Here is a 14,740-nt window from a genome sequence, read left to right on the forward strand (position 1 = left end):
AGTTAAAACAAAAACTCTCCACTATAACTACATCAAATGGTTCCAATGTCTTAAACACAGACCACAGGTTTAGCTTTAATTATGAGATCAACAGAAAAAGAGTCCAGAAAATAAAATTCACAATTTTCAGTCACGTTTCCCCCCCCTAAAAACTGGAAATTAATTCTTTGGGCTAAAATCCAAAATTTCCAGAGAAACTTACTAGATACATCCTAGCTTCTAATAGCCTTTTGATTCCACTTTTAGGTATCAGGAAATCCTTCTGCAGATCAATTTACTCATGAGTATGATACGTTCAGCAATCCTATTAGTGCTCAGCAGGCTCAAGGAGAGGTGAACAAAGTGGCATTTACAAAAGTGCCCAAGTAGAAACCACCTGGTATGAATCATACTCACTGCCTATCCTCTCTACCACCGTGACAGCAGGATCACGTAATGCAAACTCTGCAAATTTCCACCAATCGGTTATTTATGTAAGAAACTGATGTGAATCCTGTATGACAGAAAAAACACTCAGTACGCCATCGAAGTACCCTAGGAGGCCTGTGAAAAACAGCAGGTTGTGGGAAGGAATTACAGAAGATTGCTTTTACTGCCACCCTCTACCCTCTCTGGGATAGTGAGCCAGAATTGTGAGGATGAAGCCAATTCCTGTCATAAAGGAAAACTGTGTTTTGGGTTGGTGTGGTGAGCTAGACTGTAACCTGGCAACGCCGAGGTCAAGTCAAATGCTATTCAGAGACCATTTTCAGTAATTTTCTGAGCAATGACTCAATAATGGCAGCAATTTCACACACTGGAATGACCTCTGAAAAAGATTCTGGTCCATAAAGGAGAGTTTAAAGGGGCCACCTTTAAGCCACCTCCATCACCAACTGGCTTGCTAGTTAGGGTAAGTCCCTCCCTGGGTTACTGAATGGATCCGAAGACAGGACTCACAGTCTCATAGAGTCAGGATGTAGAAGTCAATGCAGTAGGGAAAAGAAATCCGTAAGTTCATAATGGGTCCTTCAGGGTGTGAAATGGAGAGGTGAAGATGCAAATCCCAAGCCTCATTACGTAAGCTAAACCAGTTATAACGGCAGTGGAGCTGAGATAATCCATGCAAAGGGCTTAGCAATGTCTAAGTGCCCAGCACATAGTAAAAATAACAAAGTATAACATTTACTGAACACTTAACAACAGTGAACCCTCCTCAGTTGCCTCTCAAAGTCAGCAGCACTAGAAAAAAGTTTGAAGGACTAACCCCACTAAAGAATTTTAGTTTCTTTGTGTGTGTGTGCCCTAAATGCAACAATTACAAAAGCACCCTCCTTGAAAAATTATAAGAGAGGCTAGCAGGGTAGAGATTTAAAATAAACAGTTAGAGAGGAAAAGCTAAAGAAGCATCCTCCTCAAGTTACTAAATCTATGGTCCTAAAATCTACAAACTTCACAGGGAAAAGGTTAACTGCAGACTTAGTAAAGCTGGGACATTTTGGAGTGAGCACATTAAACAATGAAAAATCAGCAGAACTTGTTTGCCACGAGCAGCCTCCCTGAAATAGGCTCTAATTTATTTTTCGTTTCTTCTGCTTTCCAGTCTCTTCTCTTTGAAGCAGTTCTTGATGAGTTTCTTTTTAATTGCCACTTAATTGGGAAATAAAATTAGAACACTTATTTGATATCAGTGATGAGGCTTCTCTTTTCATTTCTGCTTTGATCTAGTTTTGAAAAACCAAAAGCTGAAGGGGGCGATTACGAAAAAGAAACTAAAAGATTTCTTCTTTCCAAGAGCTCGATGCAGTGATAAGCCACCAAATAAATACGGAAAGAATAACTCTTTGGAGAATCTGAAGAAATCAAAAAAGCAAGGATAGCTTATGAAATTCCTTTAAAAAAGACCATTCTTTTCTGTTCAGCTTCTTCATATGGGATAATAATGCATAATTAGGAAGAAGGAAAGCTTTTCAAAACCCATCTTAACCTGTCCCCTGGAGTAAGAGAACAGGACGGAAAAGAGGCCCTTATTAAAGGGTTCTTGACCTATGGCTTAACAGCATCTCAATGGTACAGACGACATTGCAACATAAATTCCAAAGACTCCTAGGAACCAAAGAGTTTAAAAGTTCCTTCCTGTTCCAAAACACCCAGATAAATATTACCTATTTGGTACTCCAAAATCTGCCAGCTGGTAAGGTTTATTCTTTAGTGATACTTCTTGGAAAGCCTTTCATGAAAAACAAACAAGCAAATAAGCGATATATGTAGATGGATCATGAACTGCTGGGGTAAGTGGCATAACGGTGGTCTTAGTCTGACCCTCCTCTCAATTGCTGAGGGTAATTAACTTACGTCAGGCAAGTTACCAGGGTAAAAATACTGCCCTCCTTTTCTCTGTTGAGTGAATTAAAAAAAAAAAAAAGCTGACAGGAAAACTGCAGGCAGATACATCTACACACACACACACACACAATGTATATGTATGCATGTGCACTTACACATTCATATGTACATATGAAATTTAGACTCACCAAATGTTTAATTGGGGAAGAAATACATGACAAGAAAAGTCAAGAACTTATACACAAAGGAACATAAGGAAATAGCACAGCTGAATTTCCTGTTATTCCAGCGCATGAATGTAGCTCATTTCATTACTATAAAGCACTGTGAGCCCATCCTGAAAGAAAGGCCTAGGAGAATAAGGGTGAGTTTGACCTAATTGCATATTATACTTTATAATTATTAGCATCAAAGGGAGATATTCCCCTTCAACTTTTATATCACTTTGAAAACATTTTAAATAGTACAAGTAAAGACAATAAAATTTTCAAGAGGCCAAAAAGCAGTGGAAAACTTCCACAGTAAATTGGGGGATCATTGATTTCCATAGGTATTTCACAAAATCTGTAGTAAGGCTTACAATGGGACTTATTTGAGGACAGAAAGTGTATATGTAAGAAAAACCTGACAACCTCACCCTCAACCTCACCCTCTTCAGTGAGGAGAAATGAAACTCCACCAACACTGGGTAAGAACTTTAACACTTGCCATTCATTCATCCAGCAAATATTCATGAAGGCACACTAAGAGCCAGGCATCTCAAAGACATGAACCCTGTTCTCAGGCACCTTAGAGTCAGGTGAGGCAGGGACTGGACACCTATGTTGCTTAACTAATGTTATGATAAAAGCTACAAAAAATACAGTACGTGATAAGGGCAGACAGGCAAGCTGGAAGGAAGCTTTGAAGACTACGAGGGAGGGGGAAGACTTCATTCCAAATGCTATCTTATTAATCCCTACAACTAAAGGTTAAGTAACTGTCCCAAGGTCATAGATTATTAAGTGTCAGAACCAGGTTTTTACTCAGGGTTTTTGTTGTTGTTTTAAAATGTTTTTATTGATTTTAGAGAGAGGAAGGGAGGGGGGAGAAACATCAATTGGTTGCCTCCCATACGCACTCTGACCAGGAACAGAATCCATAACGGGGGCATGTGCCCTAACCAAGAATCGAACCTGAGACCCTTCCGTGCATAGGACCAGGCTCAACCAAATGAGCCACAGTGGCCAGGGCTGACCCCAGGTTTGAATGACTCCAGTGTGTGTGCTTTTCCTACCGTGCCACACGGCTTCTTCCCAAAACCGTTTACTCTGACAATTAACAGGAAAGTGTTGAGTCTACCTTGGAATCTAAATGCCAAAACCAGACCCTGTCCACCAGGCTGGGCCCTTTGGTTCTCACCTGCCACTTCCAAACTCATTTTTTATAAAGACCTCTAGGTTCAAGATGCTAATAAACTTAATTTGTTCACCCAGACTATAACTGTAAACAAAACCACCACCAATAAAAGAAACCCATTCAAAGTTTTTTAAGGTTACCACTTTGTTATACTTTAATTAACCAGGGGAGTTTTGCAAAATGATTAATTGATTACAGGAAACAAAAACCATTAATGAGCTATAGACACTGGTCAGAGCAACAGTTTAGTAGAAAAAAAAAAAAACACAAACAAAATAAAAGCAACTACACAGAGAGCAAAGAAACTGTACTTTCACTTCTGAAGTGACTTTCTAATTCAACAACTCTCATCTACGAGTGGGATCTCCATTCAAAAGGGCTGCGCTCTCCCTTCTTTCTGTTCCTATTTCCTCTTTCTCAGCTCTTCCATTCTTAGGAATCCCAAACTTCAAAACAAGGTTTTTATTACATTAGATCTGTTGGGAGTTATAGCGAAAGAACATAGTCTTATGAAACCAAAATTGACAAGCTTCCTTTTCCTCGACCTTCTTCCCATTTTTAATGCTGGCTGAGAAATAGATCTTTTAACCTAAGGGTTCATCACAGGTAGATTATAAGCCACTTTACTAATCCTATGTTCTCTCAGAATTTTTTTAAAAAGTTTATCCAAAGACATCAACCTTCTACCTTTACCTCCAGCAATACCATCAATACTGCAAATGACAAGGCGGCTATGAAAGTCAGACCACAGATTCGGCGGAAGTTACACATCCAAAACAGTCTTTCATGACTTTCCATTAACATCACATAAATATAGATATAGACATAGACAGGGAGAGTGAGCATCAGCACCAGCCACTGCAACCACGTGAAGAGGAATGACGGGGTGTGGCTTACAGAGTGAAAACTGATTTGGAAACACAACCCAACATTCAAACGCCCGGTACATTTCTCCTGCCCGGGGGACATACAGTTACCTGTAGGCAAGACCCTAACGTCCAGGAGATGCAGAATTAAACCCACTCCCAAGCACCGCCCAAGAAGCATCACCACTCAATTTCTTGAAGCTTGAGGCGACTTCGCCAAGTTAACAGAACCAATATGCTGGAAGACCTAATTATATATTGTTCAGGCAACTTGTGAATTATGTGGAGCAACAGACACCCTATACATCAAAACATTCTTACACAGTGGTTGTGTAGGGTTTATAAGGTGAGTTTATATTTTCAGATTCTCTGGTAGGGACATTTTACAACATAATTATGGTTTGTATAGCCTGGTTAACTTCCTCCTTGAAGACGTAGCGCAGCGAAGTGTTTTATTAGTTATTGCTAATCACGTTGTTCACACAACACCTCTATAAGTAACGTTCCCTTTGAACTGTACGGTTATGTGGACCTGTGTTGTGCCATCGAAAACCATCATCCTACAGGCTCTTTTTCCGGGATGCGCCTGAAGCACACACAGAAGAACTTTTATATAATAAAAGTATTGAATGTCTCCGGCCCTTAATATACTGAGCACCCACCCTGGTAAATGACAAGGAAAGTAACCAATCACCAGGCAGAATCTCAATGCCTCAGCCAATAAGAATATGGGGGTGGGGTTACACTAAAGCTCCCGGTGACTTCCCCGCACCCCAGAAACCCAGGTGGTGGGAGACTGGACAGGAATTGGACTCCGAGGATCTCGTTACCCCCGGTTGCAGCTGTTGTCCTCCTCGTTCTCGCAGTCGCTGCAGTGCTCATGGCCGTTTCCGTTCCCTTCCATCATCTGCGGCCGCGGAGGGGCCGGCGACTTCACTGCTGTCTCACTCTCGTCCGCCATCTTGAGTTCCAAGAGCCGGCCTCCGCGCCTCGCTACATGGGGGGTTCCTATTGGATGAGGGGAACTGGCGCTATATTCTGGGTTTTGTAGTTTTTGTGGCGAAGGGAGACGTAAGTGGGCGCGACTCATTCCCCGGAAACCGGAACAAGGTGGACTACAATACCCAGAAATTATGAGGGGAAGCCGTCCTAGGCCAGGGCCTCCACTACTCGGAAACACTGGGCGTTGGGCTTTGATGGCCGGCGCCGTGTGGCATGCTGGGAATTGTAGTTCGGCGTAAGTTTAGGGTTGCGGGCGTGGAGGCTCCAAAAGCCAAGGTTTGACCTCAGCCTGCCCTTGCTAGTGCCGGGGCGATTGGAGAGCCGTTATTGACTGCCGTTAAGGACCGTTACCATTTCCGAGTAAGTAAGAGGGTCTGAGGCCCGCGTGTGTGACCCACCCGGAGCCTGAATGCATCAAGCCGTCTTAGAGAGGCTTTCCTGCAAGAAGCCAGGTTGGCTCCGGGCCGCCATCCTTACTCGGGACTCTGCGCGGCCTCTGGTGGTTGGTAGATCAAGGCCTCAGGAGGGGCGGTGGATTGTGATGTGCGGAGCACTGATTCTGAGCCAGGAGACTTGGCTGCCGGATTAGACCTTGCTGCTTCAGGACCTCCAGGTGCCGGTCGCCACCGAGCCCTTCCGCACACAGTGTCCCTTTCTTTTGTTTTATTGTTTGCATCGCCTGTATCCCTTCTGTGGCCCCTTTCCCCTCCACCCTACAGTGTCCCTTTCATTCTCTGCCGCAATCCTCCACAATTACTCGTTATTGAGCACTTATATACCAGGCTCTGTGGTAAAGATTTTCAAACTTCTCATTTAATTCTTTTTAACAAGCCTAGAATGTGGGCTCTGTTCCCTTTGTTTCGTAGAGGAAGAAATGTGGCCCATATTGGTTGGTTAAACTACAGTCACATAGCTAGTAAGTGGCAAAATCAGTATATAAATCTTCATTTGTCTGCCCTTAGGCCCTCTTACTTCTTTATCACTACAAAAGCCCCATTGTGGGTACATCTACCCAAGGACATCAGTTATTAGAAAGTAACTGCAACATCTTTTTAAAAAAATATATTTTAGTGATTTCAGAGAGAAAGGGAGAGAGAAACATCAATGATGAGAGAGAATCACTGATGGGCTGCTTCCTGCACACCCCCTACTGGGGATCAAGCCCTCAACCCAGGGATGTGCTCTTGACCGGAATCGAGCCTGGGACCCTTTAGTCCGCAGGTCGACGATCTATCCATTGAGCCAAACCGGTCAGAGCGGAAAAGACAACACCAAAGAGTTCCTTGGCCAAAAAGGGAAGTGATCTTTGCCTTTGGGAAACTCTCAACATGGGAAGAGACAGTTCCCATCTGACTCAAGGAAACAAATAAAAGAGCTAAATATTGTCAACTTTTGGTTTTTATATCAGTAGCAAGATCAGAAGTATTTTCCAAATCAGATAATCTTAAATCGTTTATATTTGGCTTTGGAGGGCAAAGACACCTGTTCAGGCTGAGAGCTGTCACCTACACCCATCTCTGCAGGGCCAAGACATACCACCTTACCTGCAGCTGCCGGTGAGTGGAGGAGGTCAGAGATAATAATAGTACACTTTACATGTGTTAGTTTCACCTGTTGTAGCTATGCAACCCTGGGAAGTACATAGGGAAGGGGACTTGAAGAAAACTGTGCTTGAAAAAAAAATTCACAATGATACCTAGTTGCAGAACCAGAACCCACACCGGGAATTCCAGTTCCCAACCCTGCATTTTCTTTTCTCACACATACCCAGAGGTTAACTGAAGGCTAATGAAACATGACTGAGGAAGAGGGATTATAGGGAAAGAAGGTGCTGGTTGGTCTCTGGACACTGCCATTCTTGCAGTGCAACGCTTAAGTAAGATGCTGCCTTGTATTTTACTGCAAACAGAGCTGTTCTTGCTCAGCAGAGAGCCTTTTCGGGGAAGTAGGCAGGCAGTGTGAACATGACCAAGCTCAGAATGCAAATCCAAATCCAAAATTCTGGAATCCAGCACCTCTGAGAATTTCAGAATTAGAAGGGACCTGAGAGAGGCTCTTACTCCCTCTCTCTTAGGGTTTTTCAAGTTAGAATCCTCACTTAGATTTTGTAGAATCCATGATTTCTGAATAATAAATTTTAACCTTATGTTTTTAAAAAGAAATTGATCTCTTTCCCTTCAGCGTGCCACTGAAGATCCTGGTGTCGCCATGGGTCGCCGCCCTGCCCGGTGTTACCGGTATTGTAAGAACAAGCCGTACCCAAAGTCTCGCTTCTGCCGAGGTGTCCCTGATGCCAAGATCCGCATCTTTGACCTGGGGCGGAAGAAGGCGAAAGTGGATGAGTTCCCACTCTGTGGCCACATGGTGTCAGACGAATATGAGCAGCTCTCCTCCGAAGCCCTGGAGGCTGCCCGTATTTGTGCCAACAAGTACATGGTGAAAAGTTGTGGCAAAGATGGCTTTCACATCCGAGTGCGGCTCCACCCCTTCCACGTCATCCGCATCAACAAGATGTTGTCCTGTGCTGGGGCTGACAGGCTCCAGACAGGCATGCGGGGTGCCTTTGGGAAGCCCCAAGGCACAGTGGCCAGAGTCCACATTGGCCAAGTCATCATGTCCATCCGCACCAAGCTGCAGAACAAGGAGCACGTGATTGAGGCCCTACGCAGAGCCAAGTTCAAGTTCCCTGGCCGCCAGAAGATCCACATCTCCAAGAAGTGGGGCTTTACTAAGTTTAATGCGGATGAGTTTGAAGACCTGGTGGTCAAGAAGCGCCTCATCCCAGATGGCTGTGGGGTCAAATACATCCCTAATCGTGGTCCCCTGGACAAATGGCGAGCCCTGCACTCGTGAGAGTCTCGGTGCTGCCTCCACCTTAAACCCACCAATAAGTCAACTTTCCATCCATGAAAAAAAAAGACTCAGTGGTTGAACATAACCCAGGAAGGTCACAGGCTCCATTCCCTGTCAGGGCACATGCCTGGCTCTGGGCTCTATCCCCAGTGGGGGACAAGCAGGAGGCAGCCGATCTATGATGTTTCTCTCTCATTGATGTTTCTCTCTTTCTCTCCATCTCTCTCCCTCTCGTTCTAAAAAATCAATAAAAACATTTTTTTAAAAAGAAAGAAATTGAGTATATGTAACTTTAAAAAAAAATGACCACTTGATAATTGAATATGACCACATGTGGTTTTGGTGCCTTTTGAGTTTACAGTCACAGGGCAATGTAAAGTTTCCTAAATTGGGACTCCATATAAATGCTTTCTTAAGGCTCTAAGCGTTTTCATATTGGTTCCTTCCCACTCCCTCATAAGAGTCCGCCTTCCTGGCCTGGCCAGTGTAGCGCAGTTGATTGGAGTGTTGTCCTGTACATCAAAGGGTCAAGGGTTTGATTCCTGATCAGGGCACATACCCAGGTTGTGGGTTTTATCCCCGGTTGGGGCACGTATGGGAGGCAACCAATCGATGTTTCTCTTCTCTCCCTCTCCTTTCCTCTCTCTCTAAAATCAATAAAAACTTATCCTCAGGTGAGGATTAAAAAATAATAAAAGACAGCCTTTCCCTTTCGGACAGCTCTCATTAGTGGAAAGCTGGCTAAGTTCTGCCTTATGGGGCTATGTAGAAACATAATCCTGTGTCGTCCTAGGTAGTTGTTACATATTCTACAATTAATAGCTGGTTTCCTAAAATTCTTATTTTTTTCAAAGTAAACATTCCTGGCTTTCTGAGCACCTCATCACACTAGAATAGCAGGACTCTCCCATTTAGCTCTGCTGGCTCTTCCTACTCACCCGTTCTGACAGGAGCATTATAAGAAGGAAGTGGGGTACAGCAGGGCCCAGAGGGGACTGAGGGATGTGCCTGTGAAGCTCTGCACATTCTGGAAATTGCTCTTCATATAGATACCTCCATTATCCCTTCATGGTTGTTACTGGGGACAGAATATAGTGGTTAAGAGAACAGGCTTCAGAGTCTGGCTCCCTGGTTCTAATTTTTAAAAAAATTCATTTTAGAGAGAGAGAAAAACACTGAGGTTTCTTGTATGTGGCCTGACCAGGGATCGAGCCTACAACCTTGGCGTATTGGGATGACATGCTAACCAACTGCGCTACCTAGCCAGGGCCTCCCTGGGTCCTGGCTCTGCCTTTGCCTAGTGAGTGACCGTAGGTAGGCAAGTCTCTGAGCCTGAATACCCTCATCCATGAAATGAGACAATGCACACAACACACTTAGTAAAGTGTCTGGGACAGTCAACACCTAATAAAGTATTTCCCTTCCCAAGAAGCCTGCATTACTACTGTGATAAAGAGAAAAACAGATCAAGGCCCTTGCTGTGCTCCCAACATCTCAGGTACCCTTTCTTCCAATGGGCCTAGGAAGACACGAGCCAGGTTGCATATACTCGATACCTTGGAGCACTCACGACATGTTAGGCTCTATGGGAGGAACTAGGGAATCGGGGATAAAACAAAGTCGGTGCCCTGGGTTCATTCCATGAGTTGGTCAGTACACAGACTAACAGGTACAGAATAGTGTATAAGAGAGTGGGGAACAGGGATGTAGCAGGAGCCTAGGAGGGACTCTCTAACCTGGGAAAGGGGTCCTGGAGGAAAAGACAGCTAAGCTGAGTTTTTATAGGGGAAGCAGAGAAAAGGGTGAATATTCTGGGCTGACGGTGTGAAAGCCCAGCTGCCTGAGAGTAAGGTGCTTTTGAGGTACTGCAACAAGATTGATGTGACTGGCCCAGCCGGCATGGCTCAGTGGTTGAGCATTGACCTATGAACCCGGAGGTCATAGTTCAATTCCTGGTCAAGGCACATGCCCTGGTCATGGGCTCGATCGGTGTGGGGCATGCCGATCAATGATTCTGTCTCATCATTGATGTTTCTATCTCTCTACCTTCTCCCTTCCTCTCTGAAATATATATATGTTATTTAGGCATTTCAAATAGGTTTGATTTTTTTCTTTTTTTAAAAATTGTTGAAAAGATTATATATGCCCCCCTTTTCCCCCCATTGACCTCCTCTAGCGCCCCCCTCTCCCCCGCGCTGCCCCCTCCCCCTCAGCCCCATGCCCTCATCCCCCCACTGTCTGCATCCATGGGTTATGCATACATGCATACAAGGTCTTTGGTTGATTACCTCCCACTCCCCACCTTCCCTCCAAATAAAAATATTTTAAAAAATATTTTAGCTGAAACCGGTTTGGCTCAGTGGATAGAGCGTCGGCTTGCGGACTGAAAGGTCCCAGGTTCGATTCCGGTCAAGGGCATGTACCTGGGTTGCGGGCACATCCCCAGTGGGAGATGTGCAGGAGGCAGCTGATCGATGTTTCTCTCTCATCGATGTTCCTAACTCTCTATCTCTCTCCCTTCCTCTCTGTAAAAAATCAATAAAATATATTTTAAAAAAATATTTTAAAGAAAAAGAATGATATGACTGGGGCTTAGAGTGTGAGGAGCATTTTGGAAGTTGAGGCTGGAGAGCTAGTCTGGAGTCAGACCATGAAGGGATGTGGGTGCCATGCTGAGCAGTTTGGGCTTTGTCCTGAAGACTCAGGAGCCACTGAAGATTGTTAGCTGGGGAGAGATATGATCAAATTTTTGTTGGAGCAAGATGGCACACCAGGAAGTAGACTGGATGTTCTAGGGAAGAGTTTTTCCTCCTCTGAAGAAGAACAGGGCCAGGGGCACAATCATGAAATAAGGGATGGGGAGGTGGAGCTCACTTTCAGGTAGGGTACCCTCCTCTTGGGCTTTGGGGCCATTATTAAATGACATCCCTGACACACGAGCTTAGAGCTCATGTAACACTGAGTTTGCCTTCTGCTTGGTGTTGTGGTATATAAGAGAGCGTGCCAGGCATTCGCTGCCCAGAAGGCACTTACAGTGAAATCCAGAAAACCAGGCTCACTAGAAAACAAAATAACAAGGCACAACTGGGTATGATGACATGAGCTATGTAGATAAGTTAACTGAAATTGGGGGCAGGGCGAGGGTGCAGCTCTCTGGGGCACTGTTAGAAAAGGTTTCCTGGAGAAAGCAGACTTTGAACTTGGCCCTGGAGACAGCTTAAATCCTGGGTCCCCTGTTACAGCTTCTGAGGGCAGGCCCTATGGACCCACTCCTGAGCTTTTAAGTCACAGCTGCAATTTTACTTGTGTCTGGATGATTGTTCAGTTTGTAACCATTTCCCCCTACAAGACCCTATGTTCTGTGAGGGCGGAGAACAGATTGGATTTTCCTGGCCTGTGTATCGGGCCAGCACACAGTGTTATTCCTGTTTTACAATGAGAAAACAGTGCGTTCAGGCTCCTGCGACATCCATCAATATCTGTTGGGTGTATGCGTGAGTAAATGAGTGAATGGTAAGGAAGAAGGGATAAAGCTTTCAGGGTGTGGAAATGACACAAGCAAAGGGCAGAGGCAGGAACACAGTTTTGTTACCCCTTATGTTTGGACAGTGCTTTATTGCCCACAAAATGCACTGATACATGGTCTCTTTTGATCATTACCTTCAACTGCCTTGTTTGACCCTGTGCAATGAGCAGGGCAGGCTTTACAATGAGAAAACGATAAGTTCAGTGATTTGCCCCAAGTTTCACGGCTTCTTAATATGAGTTCAGACTTGAACCTGGTGTTTTAACACACAGTCTGGTACAATAACTAAAATACCATCGCCTTGGCCTTGCCCAAATGTCTCATCTGGTGAGACATTTGTTGAGACATGTCTGGAGGGGTGATCAGGGTCCAAGTCACTGAAGGCCTTAAGTTTCAGGCTAAAGAGTTTGGACTTTATCTTCTAGCTGGTGAGAACCTTTGGGAGGATTTTTTAAAGCTATTTAATAAAGAATAAATATTAATGGTATTTGTGAGGTACGGTATAAGTTTAATTGCACATTAATATTTATTTAAAATAAACACACAGAAAGTAAGTTTAATTTTAAGACCAAGAGTCAAAGAGCCAGGAGTCAAAGGAGTCACCTCTACCGGACTCAGAGGATTGTTCATCACACACAACTTTGAGCAGCGATATAGTCCAGGCATCATGCTAGATCAGGGGTGGGCAAGCTTTTTGACTCGAAGGCCACAATGGGTTCTTAAACTGGACCGGAGGGCCGGAACAAAAGCATGGATGGAGTGTTTGTGTGAACTAATATAAATTCAAAGTAAACATCATTACATAAAAGGGTACGGTCTTTTTTTTTTTTTTTTTAGTTTTATTCATTTCAAATGGGCGCGCAGGCGTAGTTTGCCCACGGCTGTGCTAGATGCTAAGGACACAGAGGTGACGGAGATGCAGGTCATTGTCAGGATGGAGAGAGATTGTGTGAGCAGCTAGAGCCAGCTCAAAGATCATTATTGCCATCCCGAATAATGGAGGATGTGTGTTTGAACTGAAAAAGCCCTGAGGCATCACCTCAAAAAAAAAAACCGGCAAAGGCAGAACTTCAGTTCCTAGGACGTGCCTGGGATGAAGCCCCTGCAGCCGCCCTTCAGCCTTTCCTCTGGGACCGCCCCAGAGCCAGATGCAGCTGCTGCTGACAAATCAGACCACAAGGATGCCGACTTAGAAGACAAAGCCCCCATTTGTACACCAATAGCTCACTTTACTGTGAGGCAGTATCTGGGAAAAGCAGAACCATCTGCAGGGGTTTCCTCACAAAAGGCCCCAGGAAGAGCCTGATGATTTGGGGGGAAGGGCAGGCATGTTCCTATCCCTATCACTGCCATAGCCAGCCATGGGTCAGGGTATCCCTCTGATATGTCTGGAATAGGGAAAGGATTGAAAACCACAAACCTATGCCTAACCGGTTTGGCTCAGTGGATAGAGCATCGGCCTGCGGACTGAAGGGTCCCAGGTTTGGTTCCGGTCAAGGGCATGTACCTTGGTTGCGGGCATATCCCCAGTGGGAGGTGTGCAGGAGGCAGCTGATTGATGTTTCTCTCTCATCAATGTTCCTAACTCTCTATTCCTCTCCCTTCCTCTCTGTAAAAAAATCAATAAAATATATATTTTTTAAAAAGTCAGTGAGTGAGTTCCCTGACACTGGACATATCCACATATAGACAGGAGGGATGATGTGGAGGAGATTCGAACTCTGGAAGGATCTTTGGACCAAATGGCTCTTTTGATCATGAGATGCAATCCTATTTATTGGGTGGTGGTTGTCAGTGCTATTGATGTTAAGAAGAAAGGTTCCAGTGACTGACGTGATCAGAGAATGATATTGAAGTACTTCATTCCTCCATGTATTGGGTCCATGCTCTGCTGGGCATTATTCTAAGCACTTGGGATATTAGGGTGAAGAGAGAGACAATTACTACCTTAAAGGAAGCAGAGCACAGACGTACAGTTTAGGGAGAGGGAAAGGAGTTAGAGCAAGAGTTAAGGGCCACCTACTGTGCGTAAGGCACCATTAGGTGCTTTTATGTACAGCAGTCCCCCTTATCCATGGGGATATTTTCCAATACCCCCAGGGGATGACTGAAACCGTGGATAGTACCAAACCCCATGAATATTATGTTTTTTCCTATACATACATACCTTTTCACTTAAAATAAACACTTTATAGCTTCTCTTCGGTGTACCAAATTGCCAGCTTCACTTCTCTTAGGCTTTGGGGCCATTATTAAATAATTATTAAATATTATGGTGTCAGCCCGAAGTGGCATTGACCTATTAACCAGAAGATCACAGTTTGATTCCCGGTCAGGGCACATGCCTGGGTTTCGACTCCATCCCCAGTGTAGGGCGTGCAGGAGTAGCTGATCAATGATTCCCTCTCATCATTGATGTTTCTATCTCTCTCCTTCTCCCTTCCTCTCTGAAATCAATAAAAAATATTTTTAAAAAGTATTATGGTGTTATATGGGTCCTAGATTTATCAGAGTGACCATTTCATAAGTTATGTAAATGTCTAATCATTTATATGGTTTGTACACCTAAAACTAATATATTGTACATCAGCTGTAATTGAAAAATAAAACATTATTTAAAAAAAGGAAACGAACACTACATGACAGGATTACAGAAAGTAAGAGTGAAGAAACATTTTTTTAAAACTCAAGTAAAAAGTATGAGCCAAGGATATTAGTTTTAAACTTTCAGAACTCGAGAAATCTTATATTCAAGAACTCCTGCTGACAA

At 44.1% G+C, this 14,740-nt stretch overlaps 2 protein-coding genes across 3 annotated transcripts in view; one reads left to right on the forward strand and one right to left on the reverse strand.

The window, feature by feature from the left end:
• Positions 1-5,588, reverse strand: part of NMT1 (N-myristoyltransferase 1) — a 32,733-nt gene extending 27,145 nt beyond the window's left edge. The window contains exon 1 of one of the 2 annotated variants that reach the window (XM_036339503.1): positions 5,420-5,587. In XM_036339503.1, the coding sequence (XP_036195396.1) occupies positions 5,420-5,550 (131 nt within the window). In that variant the 5' untranslated portion in view covers positions 5,551-5,587. Of the gene's footprint in view, positions 1-5,419 lie in introns of both variants that reach the window. The other variant, XM_036339504.1, reaches the window with a different exon arrangement.
• A 242-nt stretch (positions 5,589-5,830) lies between these two features.
• On the forward strand, positions 5,831-8,523 carry LOC118671378 (60S ribosomal protein L10-like). The gene is made up of 2 exons (XM_036339505.1): positions 5,831-5,951; positions 7,773-8,523. The coding sequence occupies exon 2, from the start codon at positions 7,800-7,802 to the stop codon at positions 8,442-8,444; it is 645 nt and encodes a 214-aa protein (XP_036195398.1). The 5' UTR covers positions 5,831-5,951; positions 7,773-7,799; the 3' UTR covers positions 8,445-8,523.
• Positions 8,524-14,740: the final 6,217 nt, after the last annotated feature.

Source organism: Myotis myotis, unplaced genomic scaffold, assembly GCF_014108235.1.
Source record: "Myotis myotis isolate mMyoMyo1 unplaced genomic scaffold, mMyoMyo1.p scaffold_m19_p_17, whole genome shotgun sequence".
Taxonomy (NCBI): domain Eukaryota; kingdom Metazoa; phylum Chordata; class Mammalia; order Chiroptera; family Vespertilionidae; genus Myotis; species Myotis myotis.

What these genes read in the sequence shown, in the direction of transcription:
- LOC118671378 (XM_036339505.1), top strand. Translation starts at nt 7,800, where the DNA reads ATGGGTCGCCGCCCTGCCCGGTGTTACCGGTATTGTAAGAACAAGCCG.